Source organism: Oxyura jamaicensis, chromosome 27, assembly GCF_011077185.1.
Source record: "Oxyura jamaicensis isolate SHBP4307 breed ruddy duck chromosome 27, BPBGC_Ojam_1.0, whole genome shotgun sequence".
NCBI lineage: Eukaryota > Metazoa > Chordata > Aves > Anseriformes > Anatidae > Oxyura > Oxyura jamaicensis.
This window is the reverse complement of record NC_048919.1, coordinates 4,351,500-4,366,495: the sequence shown is the minus strand read 5'-3', so window position 1 is coordinate 4,366,495 and position 14,996 is coordinate 4,351,500. Positions and strand designations below refer to the sequence as shown.

The window sequence follows — 14,996 nt, the reverse complement described above, 5'->3', positions numbered from 1 at the left end:
CCCCCCCCGTAGCCGATGCTGCACGCTCCCCCCGCAGAGCTCCCCCCGCCTATCACGGAGGAGGCATATCGCCTGCAGGAGACGGAGGAGCTGCGGCCACCGCTGCCGCCGCAGATGCCTCCCGCTCCTCCGCTCCTGTAGGAGGTACTCGATGTTCTCTTGATGCTGCAGCTCATGGTGGAAGCTGTCAGATGTCCCCGAATGCAAAGCCCCTGCACAGCTGGATAGAGAAAAGCGAGTGCAGCCTTCTGCCCTCGCTGGTGCCTATTTATACGGTGCTGGGTGGGTGTCACCTCCCAGGCAGCCCAGCTTCCCATGAAGTTTGCCAGCCGGAGTGCTCACGCCAAAAGTGATGTGCTAATGAAATTTAGTCTTGGGTAAGTAATACGCATTACTGTTCTGCTCAAGTATGTCTCTGTTGATTCACACAAGGCATGTACGATAATTTTATGTGGGTGGCTCTTTGTTAGATATTTTGTAGGATAATACAATATCTCATAGCTTTTATTAATCTGGCAATATATCTCTAGTAATAGGAGTTAATGAAGGCTCCGCCTTGGTTGCCTGTCTCCTTCAGTCTTCAGTGTGGTGAAATTCGGTATTTCAGCCTTTGACTTCCTTCTTCCATCACAGGCAATGACTCCTAGCCCCAGCAGCCTCCAAGTGGCTCTTCATTCATTACTTTATTTGGAATTTACATTCGCTGTTTGAAAATCTCCTTTCATTTACTGAAAAAAAATAATGTTCATTTTAAAAACTGTGTTTCCATTCCAGGGGAACTTTACACTGGACTTTCTACCGTCTTACCACTGCTTATGTCAAGGAAGCTCTTGCTGGTATTTATCTTTCATTTATTTTTATTTTTTTTTGACATTGCAGGATGGTGACAACAGTCGTATTCCTGTTGTAGAAAATTGGGTTCTAGCCACAGAATTAGTATTTTGCAAGGGAAAACATGTTAAATCTCTTCTCATCAAGCAGCTACCGATTTTATTTCAGCTGTTTTAAATGGACTTGTAGGGAACTGAGAGGAGAAAACCCTGATATTTCAGATTTTGTAGTCATATTAAAAATAACCTTTTCTCAAAATACACTGTAGAATGATGTAATACAGTTAAAAAATCATTCACATTAAAAGACATGGTGCCAAAAACTACATCTGAAAAAATACATTAATTATCTGGACTCGTTACAGTGAATTGTGTGTGCCAGTGGTGAAAGAATATTTTGCAACACGAAACAAAGAGTAAGAAACAGTTCTGTTTGTTTTCCAGTGTCTATGCAATAGCAGATGTTCAGTGAGGTGCTTTTTCCATGTTCGCCGATCAAGCTTTTATAAAACAGAGAAAAGCCTTGCAGGGAAGCGTGCTCTGGTTTCCAGTTGTCCATTAAATATCGGCACCGCAACCCCTACACAAGGCTTCGGCTAGCACAAAGGAAGCCCAAGGTGGGACCTGCTGTGAGTTACAACAGAATCGGCTTATCCACATTGAGGGAGGATGAATTCAGCCTAGCTGTATTTTCCGGATAGATTTGGTAGTACAGAAGGAGAAATAAACCCACTAAAATTAGCAAAAGGAGAACGAGAAGGGATTAGGTTGCCTTGCACGTGAAGGTAAGCATCAGAGGAGTGTGAATTGGAGGGCAGTGTCCCTGTATGCGCCATGCGGCCGTAAAGGAGCTGGGGCTGGAGCACTGAGCAGGGGCACCTTTTAATTTTGCTGTGCTCTTGCTCCTGGCGACTGCTCTTCCCCCTCTCAGACGGGGAAGCAGCACTCCTCTTTGCCAGCCTGGAGCAGCGCAGGCACCGAAGGGAACCAGGCACAGACACGGCTCCTGCCGCCGTGCCTCCGAGCACCGACAGGCAGCTACTTGAAAATGGACGGCTTCAGCCGGGGCGAAGCTATATTCTTGCAGAGTCTTCGGTTTTGCGGGCTGGGTTTTTTAGGTTTATTGTTTTGCAATAGTTATTTCGTATATCCACGCGCCTCTTTTTCTTCTTTAGCCAAAAGAATTCTATTGGCTTACCAGTAAAATGCTATTGAGGTGGAAGGGGAGGGATGTGAACTGTTACCACTGGAATATCCTTGGCTACCTGTAGAGGTGCTCGGTGCTTAGAAGCTTAAGATGTGATGAGGTATAAACTCGAGGTGCTGAATCCCAGCGCTTGAATGCCTAAAGGCATGTCCTTGCATGTGGCTTGGAAAGAAGCTAGAGATGTTAGCTCTGACTTCTGAAGGAAAGGGACTGCAAGGTGTGCAAAACAGTCCTTAAGAGAGAAACAACATTCTGAGCTTAAAGTGAGGCTGAATCATGAAAAGATTGCTACAGAATTCTGATGTAACAACTTTAAATCGACCAGTTTTAGTTAGAAACACCTTCATGTCAGTTCTGATTTCGCAGACTGCTGTGTTTAGACAGAATGCTGTCATCTCCTTGGACATCGTGTGCCTCTTTCCAAGGCTGAAACACTCTGGGATACTATCTGTTGTCCATGCAGAGGTTTGTTCTATGCCTTTTCCACCATTCTCTGAGTCTGTTTCAGCCCTTCCATTTTATTTTTGAGAAGGCGTCAGCAAAACTTCCCACAGCACTCACAGTACAGCTCATGGTATCCACGACTGACGCATTGAAATAAACGATGTTCTTCATTTTGACCTTCTGTACACCGAGCAGAGAGCCATCCCCGTGGCCACAGCCTTCAGTGGGACGTGGTGCCAAGTCCCACAGCTCTCCATGGCAAACCCCGGCTGCATGCCGTGCATCCAGCATCCCTACTCTCTAGGTCCACAGGGTTTTCCTCATCGGTGTAAGATACAGTGAGCTTCGTTATGCTTCTCATACTCTCTTTCAGTTTCCTCACTCACAGCAGTGACTTTTGCCTGGAAATGCTTCGTTTCCTCTAAGCGGGCCGGCTGGGTGCCGCCTCCCCCCTGTGTATTTCAGCACCTTTGCAACTTCATCGTATGGTGCGTAGCGCTCGGTGCCCCTTAGGTCGTCATGAGACGGGAGAAGAAATTGGTTGTAAAGGTTACACTTTCAGTGCAGTTTAAATACACTTCAAAGCACAGACTGACATCTGTGGAGGCGCTTGTACCAGACAGGGTGCAAGAGGTACCGACACAATGCCCTCTAGGGGAGTGTGGCCTAACCACAGGAGATGACTTTGGAATAATCTCCGTGCCGTTCGCTGCGAGCATTGCTTCTGTGTCTCGGTGATGCATGCAGGTAGCACTGGCAATATTTGTGTAGCACAGAATGTTTAACAGGCCCGATAAGTCTTGCAAGCACAACGCAAGCAACTACAGAGTTCAGTTTGGTGCAGATGAGGTATTTCTGCTTCCCTGAATGGTTTCCGAGTGTTGAGAATGCTTGCGTGGCAGCATGACATGTAGTTCTGGAATGTGTTTCAATTTTACATCTATTCTCTGCGTCCACACCCTGTGTGTTGGCCTGTTAGGCCTTTAATCAATGGCGCTAGCTTCTCCTGCACAAAAAAAACACGTTTTCTTGGAGCTCCACTAGAGGCCAGTGCCTGAGCGCACAGCAGTGAGGCCTGCAAGGCCACGTACAGGTGAGATTTGTGCAGCCTTGGGGAAATTTTGCCCCCTTGCTTGCCCTGGATACTTGCCAGCCTTTGGAGCTCTTACCTCTGTGTGCCTTTTTGTTCAAAACTTGGATTCACCATCGATGTCCCCTCGTGGCCTGGGTAGTGCAGAGCCTCCTGCGGTCAGCGTGAGCTGAACCTGCCTCAGAGGGGATCCACGGGCAGACGTGCAGGTGGGGCAGCACGGGTGTTTTGTGATCTTTCCTTCTTTTCCACTGCTCGCATTACGTGAGGACTGCGCGGCCTGAAGCTGACTTCTGCGTGTCCCAGGTGGTAGCTGTACAATGGACCGAGCCTTTCAAATGAGCCTGAGGAATTTGGGTGCTACCTGCTCGTTAAAATTACTAAAGCTGTGGTTTAAGATCTGCCTAATTTAGCAGCCATCTCTCCTCTAAAGTATCAGGCAGAAATTCCTGAGATTCCTGAACCGTGTGTGCCTGAGACTGCCTTGGAAGGCCTAGGACTGGTTTTCATTTCCTTTGATCTCTGAAGTTGTTCGGCTCCAGGAGGAAAGGTCATTTTGTCAGCCAAGTCCCTGGAAATGATTTTATCCCAGGGGGTGGGCTACAGTGAAAAAGCTGCCTTTGTTTTTATGAACAAAATTGTCCCAGTCACTGGAGAACATGATACTGTAAGTTCTTTGAAGCACTGAACGTAAGGAAGCGTAGCGCACGTTGAGCTGGACAGAAGCAAACGCAGCTTCCAGAGAGAGCTAATGACCGGGGGTGCTTTCTGGTGCATGGTTTGCTGGGCTGCTCCGAGCTGTTTGGCAAACTGGAGTCAGGGAAGTTTTCAGAGAACAGCTGGATGAGGTTGAAAGAGTTTATGTTAATTTTCTTCACAGGACAGATCTTCTTCTATCTAAAAATAAACATTCCAGTTACTTTCACGCCTACTTCATTTGACACAGGTAGGGCCCTAATGTTGCGGTTAACATGTAGCATGCTATGGAGTGGAACTTGGTAAAGATCCTTTCAATTATGTTTCCCTTCTTCCTCTATTTTCCCTTCTGTTCAAAAAAAGATCTCTAGTTTGTGCATTTTTAGTTTAAACTGATGAGTATCAGATAAGTTTTTGCGAACCACAAATTGAAACATTGCTTTCATCCCACAGTCACAGTCCTGTGATCGTTCATGTCTCTTTGTGTTTCAGCTCCACAGGAGTATCAGGCACATTACTAAAAAACAAAGGTGTAGCAGGATGCTGTAGAAGATTATGATCTGCCCTGAGTGCTCAGAAATTGAGCTTTAACTCTAAATTTCATTATCAGCTGTTGTAATATATCATCAACCTTTGTGCCTGGAGGCAATTGTTGGCTTGGCTTTGTACTTTCTTTTTAAGTGTTTATACTTGCAGAATGGGAAAAAAATTGTAGACACAAGATTCTGGTTGCATCAGACAGAAATGAAATTTTATTAGCGACATTTTCCTGATACAGAACAACGCAAGTAACAAACTGGTTGAATCTGTAAAGCAAGAAGTTCAAGTGCAAATGATTGAACCCACGAAGCATTCTAGGTAGAAGAAGCACATAGCATGCACGGCAGGAGGTCCATCTGAGTAGTTCGGACAGGCCTTTTTGGATAGATGGCATCAGCAGCACTGAGGATCCGTGAGGAACATCTCTCTTTCCTCAGGAGCGTGGGGAATGCAGAGGATTTGGGTCAATTGCTGTTTGAAACGTCTTGCGCTGAAGGATCCTCAGGGTGTGTCCTTAGTCAAAAGATTTTCTTGCATAACCTGTGTAGAGATAAAGAAAGCATTAATTTCTCCGGCACTGGCACCCAATCTCTGAGGCACCAATATGTACCAGGCAGAAAAGGAGCCTGATTATGTGATAGATGACCATAAGCTGTTCCAGAAGCGTAAAGGGGAACTTTGGCACAGTATGAAAGCAGCATTTTTAGGAGCTTCTGCAACGAATTAGAGATGAGGAAAACCAGCTGGAGTTTTAACTACGTGCTACGGTGATATCATCCACGAGGTGGAACAGAAATTGAATGTGTGTATCTTAAGTAGGGTTGGTCCTTCACATGCAAATATAAAAGAATTTTTAATAAAACCAGCACTTTCCAGAAGTGCTTGTTTATCCTCAGCACTGTTTGCCCTCAGGAGATGTTGATATGGTGTATAAATTGGTAAGGATGGGACTGCGAGAGCACCATGTCCGTGTAACAGTTCTCACCTTGGCTTTCACCACTGCCCCTGCAGGCCTGAGACTGGGAAGATGAAGAGTAGGAGTGGGAGCTGCTGACACCTCCTGAGATCCTTCCTCCTCCACTTCCTCCTCCAATAACACCGCCGCAGCTTCCTCCGCTTCCTCCTCCTATTCCTCCACTGATTCCTCCGCTTCCTCCTCCTATTCCTCCACTGATTCCTCCGCTTCCTATTCCTCCTCCCATTCCTCCTCCCATTCCTCCTCCCATTCCGCTGCAAGAAGAAGAGCTACCACCTCCATAGCCACCGCTTATGCTACCACTTCCTCCTCTTCCTCCTCCAGAATAGCTACCACCTCCTGTTCTGCCACCTCCCATTCCTCCTCCCATTCCTCCTCCCGTTCCTCCTCCCATTCCTCCTCCCATTCCTCCTCCCATTCCTCCTCCCATTCCTCCTCCCATTCCTCCTGCTGGGACTCTGTGAAGAGAGAGAAAGAAAAAAAAAAGTTAATCAACTGCATTTTGATCTCAGAAGGAAACCTACCTGCAGGCACTGCACCCAGGCCTGTCTGTACTTTGCCTTTTTGGAACCTCACACAGCTCAGAAAGGCAACTGATGCAGTGCCAAAATCATCCTCCCTTTCAATCTCAGCTTGAACACGGGATTTTCTGCTTTTTCTCCATACTACTCGTAAACTTCTTGCAAGATTTAGCGCTGCTGCGTTATCAGTTGCACTAGCGCATGGATCACTGCCCACCAAAGTGGAAAGGCAGCGCACGAAGCCTCAGCTGTTCTTTCAGGCACCACGTATGAACAGAAGTGGGCTCGCTGTGTGAGGGAAACCAGAGGAGCCTGAGCTTCCATGGAATCGCACCCTGAGGCTTTTATGGAAGTCGTCATTTTTCTGCTTCCAGTTTTTTCAAGGTGATTTCTATTTGTTGATTTCCTCGTCTTTTCTGGAATCGGTAAAAGTAAGGCCATGTGCACGGGTTTCCTTTTCCTTATCCAGCCCAAAATTGGTAGTTCAGAATTTCTGCACTAATACTTCATCACGTAATTTCTATTCTGAACAGACTTGCCAATAAATTTGTAATACCTCAAACCTGAGAGGTGATTGGTCAAGATAGCTGAATTAGCCCCATTTCAGGACAAAACCTGCTTTGCAAGTCTAAACTGTTCGTTTACTGTCTTTGTGACTAATTAGGCAACCCAGGGATTCACATAATGCTGTGTTCTTTTGTCAGGGTACATACACAATGTCGTGCTGTCCTTCCTCGAGCAGTGCGCGGTACTGAGCGATCTCCTGTTCCAGCCGGGTCTTGATGCCCAGCAGCATCTTGTACTCTTCGTTCTGGCTCTCCATCTCGCAGCGGATGCTGGCCAGCTCCTCCTCCAAGGGGCCGACCATGCTCTGGATCTGCTGCAGCTGCATGTTGTAGCGACGTTCCGTGTCTTCCAGGTTGGATTGCAAAGAGTCTATCTGCAAACGGAAGAAAAAATGCAGTGGTTACGGGAACGTGGCAAGTCTAACTCATTTTTGGCAGAAAAATAGAAGATCTGCACAAAACAGAGAAAAGCATGTCTTTGATGATTAAGTACTCCAGCAGCCCGTTCTCTACAGATGGAGTAAATTCTAGGCATAACCAACCTCTGTTTATTCTGGTGGCACATACAGCCCATGTCACGGAAGCCAACACCTTTACTTACCATGCTGATTTGCGACTGCAGCTCGATTTCCAGGCTCTGATATTCACGTCTCAGCTCAGAGATCTGTTGGTTGCTTGATTGTATCTCCTGGCCGCTTGAGTGGACTTGTTGGTTAACTTCTTCCATCTAAAAAATACACATATAAAACTGAGGTATTTCTAACTATAAGAAAACACTGTGGGGGTATCGTAACAGCATTTAGAAAGCAGTGTGCATAAAGGAAGGTGTAACGTAGACTGTCTGTGTATATTTCCCACATGCCAGCCCACTAACCCACACCAAGCCTCTGTGTAATTCACCTTGCTGCCGGAACACACACGTTTTCCCATGTAATACTCCAGAACTGACTTGTTACAGTAAACTGCTTAAAATCATTTAAAATGAATGTCCTTTACTTAATGCATGAGGACATCCAGTCCTTCCTAAAAAACCTTGTACTTTACCTTGGTTTCATACCAGCTTTCCACCTCTTTTCGGTTGTTCTCAATAAGCCGTTCGTATTCGCAGCGCATTTCATTCAGTTTTTCCATCAGGTTAATACCAGGAGTGGCATTGACCTCCACACTGACATCACCACCAGATTGTGTCTGCAGTCCTTTCATTTCCTGCAAAACACAAAAAAAAAACCACTGGATTCAAAAAAAAATTGAAGGGAAAGAGAAATGTCATCGTTTCAAATAAAGAAAGGGACACGAGTCCTCACAGGTCCATATCGCTCCTTCATCTGCCCTCGTGAAAGAAAGCAGTTTTGCCATTCCTAAGCTAAACTTCACAGGGAGCAGTAGCCAGGCACCGCATGCTCCTTGATCCTAATTTTTTCTCAGGATGATAAGGAATTCTGTGCAGCGTGCTCTTTGTGAAAATCCTGCTCTGTATTATTCTTCCCAGTGGGAAATACCATTGCAGGCAGTAGTAATATTTTCCTTTCACTCCTCCATATATCCTATCCAATTACCCTTCCGTGCTTTCAGCCAGAAAGTTGTGCTTGGTACAAAAGGCCATTCATTTCCCCAGCCCCATTTTGCCACACGTTGACCTAGGTGTCCAGTTACATCAGGCAGCTGTGGCTGCTGCATACCCCTGCAAATCAAAGCCAGATCGGGTCAAGTTGGATGATCAAAGCCAGCCGGATCTGGTTACTGCTAGCAGAAGAAACACACAGGAAATTCTCTGAGGGTTGGGTTTTCATTAGTTATTAATTTAAAGTGCGGAGAAATGTACCTCTTCATGGTTCTTCTTCAGATAGATCAGTTCTTCTTTAAGGGATTCAAACTGTGTCTCCAAGTCAGACCTGGCTAGAGTCAGTTGATCCAGAAGTGGACGTAATCCATTAATGTCGCTTGCCACACTCTGGTGGAGAGTGTATTCAGTTTCATACCTAAATCACAGACAAGAAAGCTAGTAAAGCTGCTGCCAGAGCTCTCTGTTGTCTTGTTTATGAACAGTCCCCACCAGTACATCTTTGGTTGTTAGTCCCATCGCTTAGTTCTTAAAAGAAAGGACCTAATCCTCTTTCCATCTCCAATCGGATTGTTTGATTTCAGTAGAATTACTCTGGGATTGAAGTGAGGAGGATTATGCTTATAAATCGACAAACAAAGGTGGAGAAACACAGAGCATAGTCCTTTAAACAACTTATCTGAAGCAAAATAGCAATGAAAAGCCCTTAAAGTCATTCTCCCAATGCTCTTCCCAACAATTATCTGTTCTGCTGTTGGAGCCAAGGCACTGTAGTATCTACAACAGGAGAGTGGCAATGCAAATTCATGGTGGTAAAGGCAGGGAAGGTGGCATGAGACAGGAAGAGAAAGACTCACTTCAGTCTGAAGTCATCCACAGTCATCCTGGTGTTGTCGACGTCAAGAAGGATCTTGTTGAGGTCCACATTTGCACCAACAATCTGGAAGGGAAAAGGCAGATGTTTATCAGGCAGCTGTCTTTGCAGTCTGACACGCAGATAGAGGGGAAAAATACCTGTTCTTTGACACATTTCAGAATATCTTTGTAACCCTGACTAGTGCTGCAGGTGCTACACAGAGAAGTTTATTGTTCCCAACCAAAAGAGAGTGCCTTTGTATAACATCAGCACTGCTTGGTGCCTTTGCTGTCAATTCTGGTTTACAAATATCCATCAAAAGTGCAATACCTTGCTGGAGAGAATAATAAAATAAGCTCAGCGTACTCCCAAAACAGTGGGAAAACATTACCCTTGCATCTGGCAGCACCAATATTCATGTAGGAGAGTAAAAAATGGCTGAGAGCTAGGATTAGACTCAATGCAGTGGCCCACGTTAGTTCATCCTGTGTATTCACAACAAGATTCAGTTTATCTGGCCACTGGTAACACAACATAAGCAAGCACTGATTCTGTCTCCCATTCGAGAGAGTGAGGAGCAAACGAACAAGGGCACTGCATTGAAGGGGACAGGCCCCCCAATGGGAGCCCTGGCAATGGCCTGCTGTTGCACCAAATGGTGCTACACGTGCCAAATACAAGAGTGCCAGAGCACCCGTATCAACCAGAGCAAAGGAAAACTGGTAATCAGGCTTGGTCACCACACCAGGATGCTCCTGGCCAAACCAAACAAATGAATACATTGCCCCAAATAGGAAAATGGTGCCGTAGCAGGCAAGTGCCAGGCCATTCTAATGAGAATCTGCTCATAGTTAGTCAAATTGCATCATACCTGGTTTTGCAGTTCTTCAATTGTTCTGTAATATTGGCTGTAGTCCCTGGTACCAGTGGGACCTTGCTTTTGATACCACTCCCTGATCAGACGTTCGAGGTGAGCATTTTCTTCCTCCAAGCCTCGGACTTTATCCAAGTAAGAAGCCAGGCGGTCATTAAGGTTCTGCATGGTCACCTTCTCGTTCGTGGAGAGCAGCCCGGAATCTTCACCGAAGCCCATTCCACCGAAACTACCTCCACCATAGCTGCCACCTCCAAAGCTGCCACCACCAAAGCCACCGCTGCCACCACCAAAGCCACCGCTGCCACCACCAAAGCCACCACTGCCCCCGAAGCCACTAAATCCACCTCCGCTATATCCACCACCACCGAAACTGCCTCCGCACATGCTGCCTCCATAACCACCTCCCATTCCCCCAAAACCACCTCCCATACCTCCACCCATTCCTCCTCCGTAGCTGCCACTGCTCATTCTCCCACCATAGCTACTGCGGCCAATCCTTCCGCAACTGCCGCTGCTAAATCCCCCTCCATAGCTGCTCCTGGAGCCTCCTCCACCAAAGCTTCTCCCAGAAAAGCCTCCGCTTCCTCCAGAAGAGGTGTATCTCCTAGTGGAGACCGAGGAGTATCCACCAGACTTGCGTATCCCACAGCTGCTGCCCCCTCCACCACCTCCGCTGCTGCATCCTCCACCGCCACCACCACCACCACCACCGCTGGTAATCTTAATGATTTTAGATGAAGATTTAGTGCCACAGCTCATCGTGACAGCAGGTAGGAGGTAAACCACAAGCCCAAATCTAGGTGCACAGCCTGATAAGCTTCAGGACTGTAGATTTTCATCCCCAGCTCTCTCTATTTATACTTTTGACACTGGGTGTCACCATCAGGGTGTTTCCTTCTCCCAGGGCATTTACCAGCCTTGTTGTTTGTGCCAAGAATAATTTGCTGAACAATATTTTTGTGCTCGTATCTCAGGCAATCTGGCCTATTGCTGGGTTTATGCTTTATTTAAGACCCAACATTTCACTTTCTTTGGGTGGCATTCTCTTCACGTAGCTTTTCTGGAACAGGTAGCCTGATGCAACCTGGATCTGCTTTTCTATGCAAAAATCACCTCACCCGGGTCCTGCTGAAGTTAATGTTGGAACTGATGGTGCTACACAGAGAGAATTGTTCTCGGTTCTTCCCTAAAAGAAAGAAGATGAAGCCCAAATCTCTCATGCTAAGACTGTGCATTTATTCTTTTCCTTATTCATCTGCATTCCTTGCTCAGATCTATGTAGCTGCTGTTGTCAAAGACTTCTGCTCTCTCAAAGCCTATGCATTTAAGAACTTTTCGGCTGCTTATATTCTTTTCTTTTTCTTTTTTTTGCACTACACATAATAAAGCAAGATTGTCCAACTTGTGTATCCCTGCCCTCACTGTGAGAACCTACGTAGTGATGAGAAATCTCTTTCAAGCATTGGCATTCGTGTTGAAAAATCAAAATTCTTCCTTTGTGAAGAAGGTGACAGGCCCAGGCACAAAATAGCTAAGTCCTGGAATTCAAAGAAAAAAAAATATATATTTTTTTTGCCCACCAAAGAGCTGTTGATCTAAATAATAGGAAGATTAAGGATACTTTAATTATGCTATAAAGTCAATTGTAGCACAATTAGAAGCTTTATTAAGCCAGGCAATGACCTATAAACCACTGTGTGGAAAGACCTGTAAGGTTTAATATAAACAGCTCATTCTGCCTATTGTTACTGTGTCATATATTACAGTAATTGTGCGTGCTGCTTATGGCACGGAGGTCCTTGAGGCTCTAAAATAGTACTCTGTGGGACAAGTCAAAAGGTTTTTTTATACAAGTCAGTAGAAATCACGCTGTTGAGACCACAAGAGAAATTAAAACATCCTTCAGTCACGCACTGGTCCCCAGGAGTTTACCCAAGATGGACCTGTAGGAGGTTTTCATGTAGGAGGTTAGATTTGGTGCCAAAGCAGCGAATCTGAAGACAGAACTGCACATTTCTGAAAAAGCTGGAAGAAGATTCTGAGTTTTGGCAAGTAGTGCCGGGTTCCAGGTGACTGTCACCACCACCAAAACTACATTTGCGTTGCGAAGCCAGCAGCACCTTGGTCTCGCTGGAGATGGACCCCAAACATTTGCACACAAAATGGCTAAATTTTTGCACTTTGGCAGGAAGAAAGTGTACATTTTTCCAGCAACTGTTTCGCTGGATGCTACTGAAACTTCTTTATTGCCCTTCCTCCTCTCTGGTTACTGATCTTCTCCTGGCTGTGAGGCATTGATGCAGTTCAGTTATCCCCTGCAGCTGAGGTGCGGGGAGCAAAGGGGACGTCCGAGGAGCCGTTGTCTGCTGCGTGCTGCCCTTTTCCCAGCAGCTTCAGAAACACCTCTTGTAGCTGGCAGCTCAGTCCTTGCTTTCCAAAGGTGGCCTCGATTTACAAATTCACTATGTGTTGCTGCTTTTTACGCTCTACTGTGAGTATCCACGTGCATATTTCTTCCACAAGCTCTACTGCTGCCCTTTATGGTCTTTTTACATGAAATTAAGCATTATTTAACATTTTCTGACTGACCGAATCCATCGTCCTGTCCTTTGTGCCGCGGTTTTGCCAACATTGCTGTATTGCTGCTTATGCAACCTCTTTCAAAAGCTTTCTGATCTTATCTTGCTATTTTATACACTCAATGGCTCAAAGATGATGAAAGTGTTCAAGAAGCTGGCGATGCGATAACATCTTCTGTTTCACAGCTGGAGGATGGTGGTGTCACCTCAGCAGCGTAAACACAGTTTCTGGGCTTCTGCTTCTTCTCTTATTGGTGTCAAAAGATGTCGTTTACCAAGGCAAAGGGATTTTTGCCTTCAATTTTGTTTTGCCCCTGTGTCTGGGTAGTGTGATTTTGGGCAATCGGGGACCTTTTTCCCAAATTCCACCCCGGTAAATAAAATTGATTGTCACATTCAATTTTCCTTCACTGATTCTAGAGATAGTCCTCGCAGATGCTTTTCCCAGACAAGCTAGAGCAATCTGTAAGTTTCTTAGTGATGAGGAGCAAAAAAAACTCTCTAAAATTATTGCATCAAGAGGAAGAACATTTGCCAAAAGAGTCTCTTCATCCATTTCTGTACTTTCTGACAACGTACATTGTTTTCTCTTTTATTTATACGCTTTTTCTATACGTACTCATTCACTGCAGGGACTTGTCCATACCGGAAGGTTGTCCTGATAAAGTGTCTTAATGCGTGCTTGGAAAATACTCCAACAACAACAAAAACAAAAACAATGAAAGAAAAGAGAGAGTGAGGGCGGAGAACTTCAGACAGCCTGAAAATTTCATTTTAGCTCTGTATTATCACTACGGATCTATGACGGAGGAATGCAAAGAGAAGAACTGCCTTTAGACCTTCGGCAGCTTTTAAGTCACGTGCTGGTAGGATGTTCCTTTTTTGCTTTGCAGTCGTTTCATTTTTGTTACCAGTTTGATCTTAGTGCCCTTTACCAAAATCCTGCCGGCTGTTAGGATCTGCTGGATTCTTCTGAGCTGAGAAATTTCCCCTGGGATGGCTTGTTTCTGTCAAAGTCACTGAGTTCTCAAAAATGTAGCCTGTCTCTTCAGACCCTAATGTTCAGCACCTGAAAAATACAGAGGAACGGCGACTGTGTCATCTTCTTGTAATGTCGCATACATTGTATTCCCTCCTGCTGTATTTTAACCTATTGATTATTAAGTATTTAACTGAGTAAATATCTACAAATCAGAGCAGACCTGTTCTGTGCACAGAACGATGATTTTCGCTCTGAGCTCATGAGCTTTGAAGCATTTTTGTTCTCTGATGCTTTCCATTACTGAGTGTTACGGATGATGTAAGGCTTAGGGTTTACTTAAGAACCTAATGGCAATTTTAGGACTTCTCACCTCTTTCCTATGTATGATGCACAGCTTAATCCCGCAGGGTTTTGTGTTCCTGCAGCGCCCGGTGTGCTATATAACATTCTTATTTCCAAGTCAGACCAGAACAAGGACATTTATTGCCACAGCTCCCAGCGTTACTCAGCCTGCAGAGCACCTGGCTGTTTTGACACTGCGTACTGCTTCTCGTTGAGCTCTGCTCAGGCCACGTTTCAAGTACAGCTGACGTTCTTTGATGCTCTCTCTCATTATTGTTTTCCTTTTGATCAGGCCTCTGTGATGTATATCACAGAAGTGACTGCCCAGCATCAGAATGAAGACAAAGTCTGCCGCTAAGCACCAGAAGTCAATGACCTCCCAAGCAATGTGTGTTCCCTCATCATGAAAGTGAATAAAAACCAGCTGGACATTCGAGTTGAGATGGGTGGGCTCTAGAAAGACTTGCTTGTTCCTCCCCCCCAGCAGCGCGGCGAAATGGCGCATCTTGCCGTACTAATGCTGGGCAGAACGCAGCTTTGTGCACTTGCACGTGGGCTGGCAGTCAATGCCGAACAAAAGAGAGCTCAGCAAAATATGTGCATAGGCAATTTTGGAAATTGGAAATTGCTTCTGTGCATTCAAATGGACAAATGAATTGCTCTGGGAGCTCTGAAGCCAAACAGACAGGAGTGTGTGCCCACATTTATTTTTGCCTAAGGATGTTCTGAAGGTCTTGTTTCAACACGTACCACAATTTTCCTTTCAGAGCACTAATAGGAACACCAGATAAGTATCTAAATTGCAACATTTTTTGCTCATAAAATTAAAGCTTATTATGCTGATTAATGCCTAGCAAAATGCATGCAAATAAAAATTGCAAGGCTATCCTCCCTAATCCTGATATTGCTGGAGTCCCGCTTTAAGCATG

General features: G+C 45.4%; 1 protein-coding gene across 1 annotated transcript; it reads right to left on the bottom strand.

The window, feature by feature from the left end:
* Window positions 1-4,990: 4,990 nt before the first annotated feature.
* LOC118178825 (keratin, type I cytoskeletal 13-like) lies at window positions 4,991-10,923 on the bottom strand. Its single transcript, XM_035347636.1, has 9 exons — window positions 10,159-10,923; window positions 9,289-9,371; window positions 8,693-8,849; window positions 7,915-8,076; window positions 7,472-7,597; window positions 7,014-7,244; window positions 6,639-6,645; window positions 5,793-6,158; window positions 4,991-5,347 (listed from the first exon to the last, which is right to left on the bottom strand). Exons 1-9 carry the CDS (start codon window positions 10,921-10,923, stop codon window positions 5,322-5,324), a joined length of 1,923 nt encoding a protein of 640 aa, XP_035203527.1. The 3' UTR covers window positions 4,991-5,321.
* Between the last annotated feature and the right edge of the window lie 4,073 nt (window positions 10,924-14,996).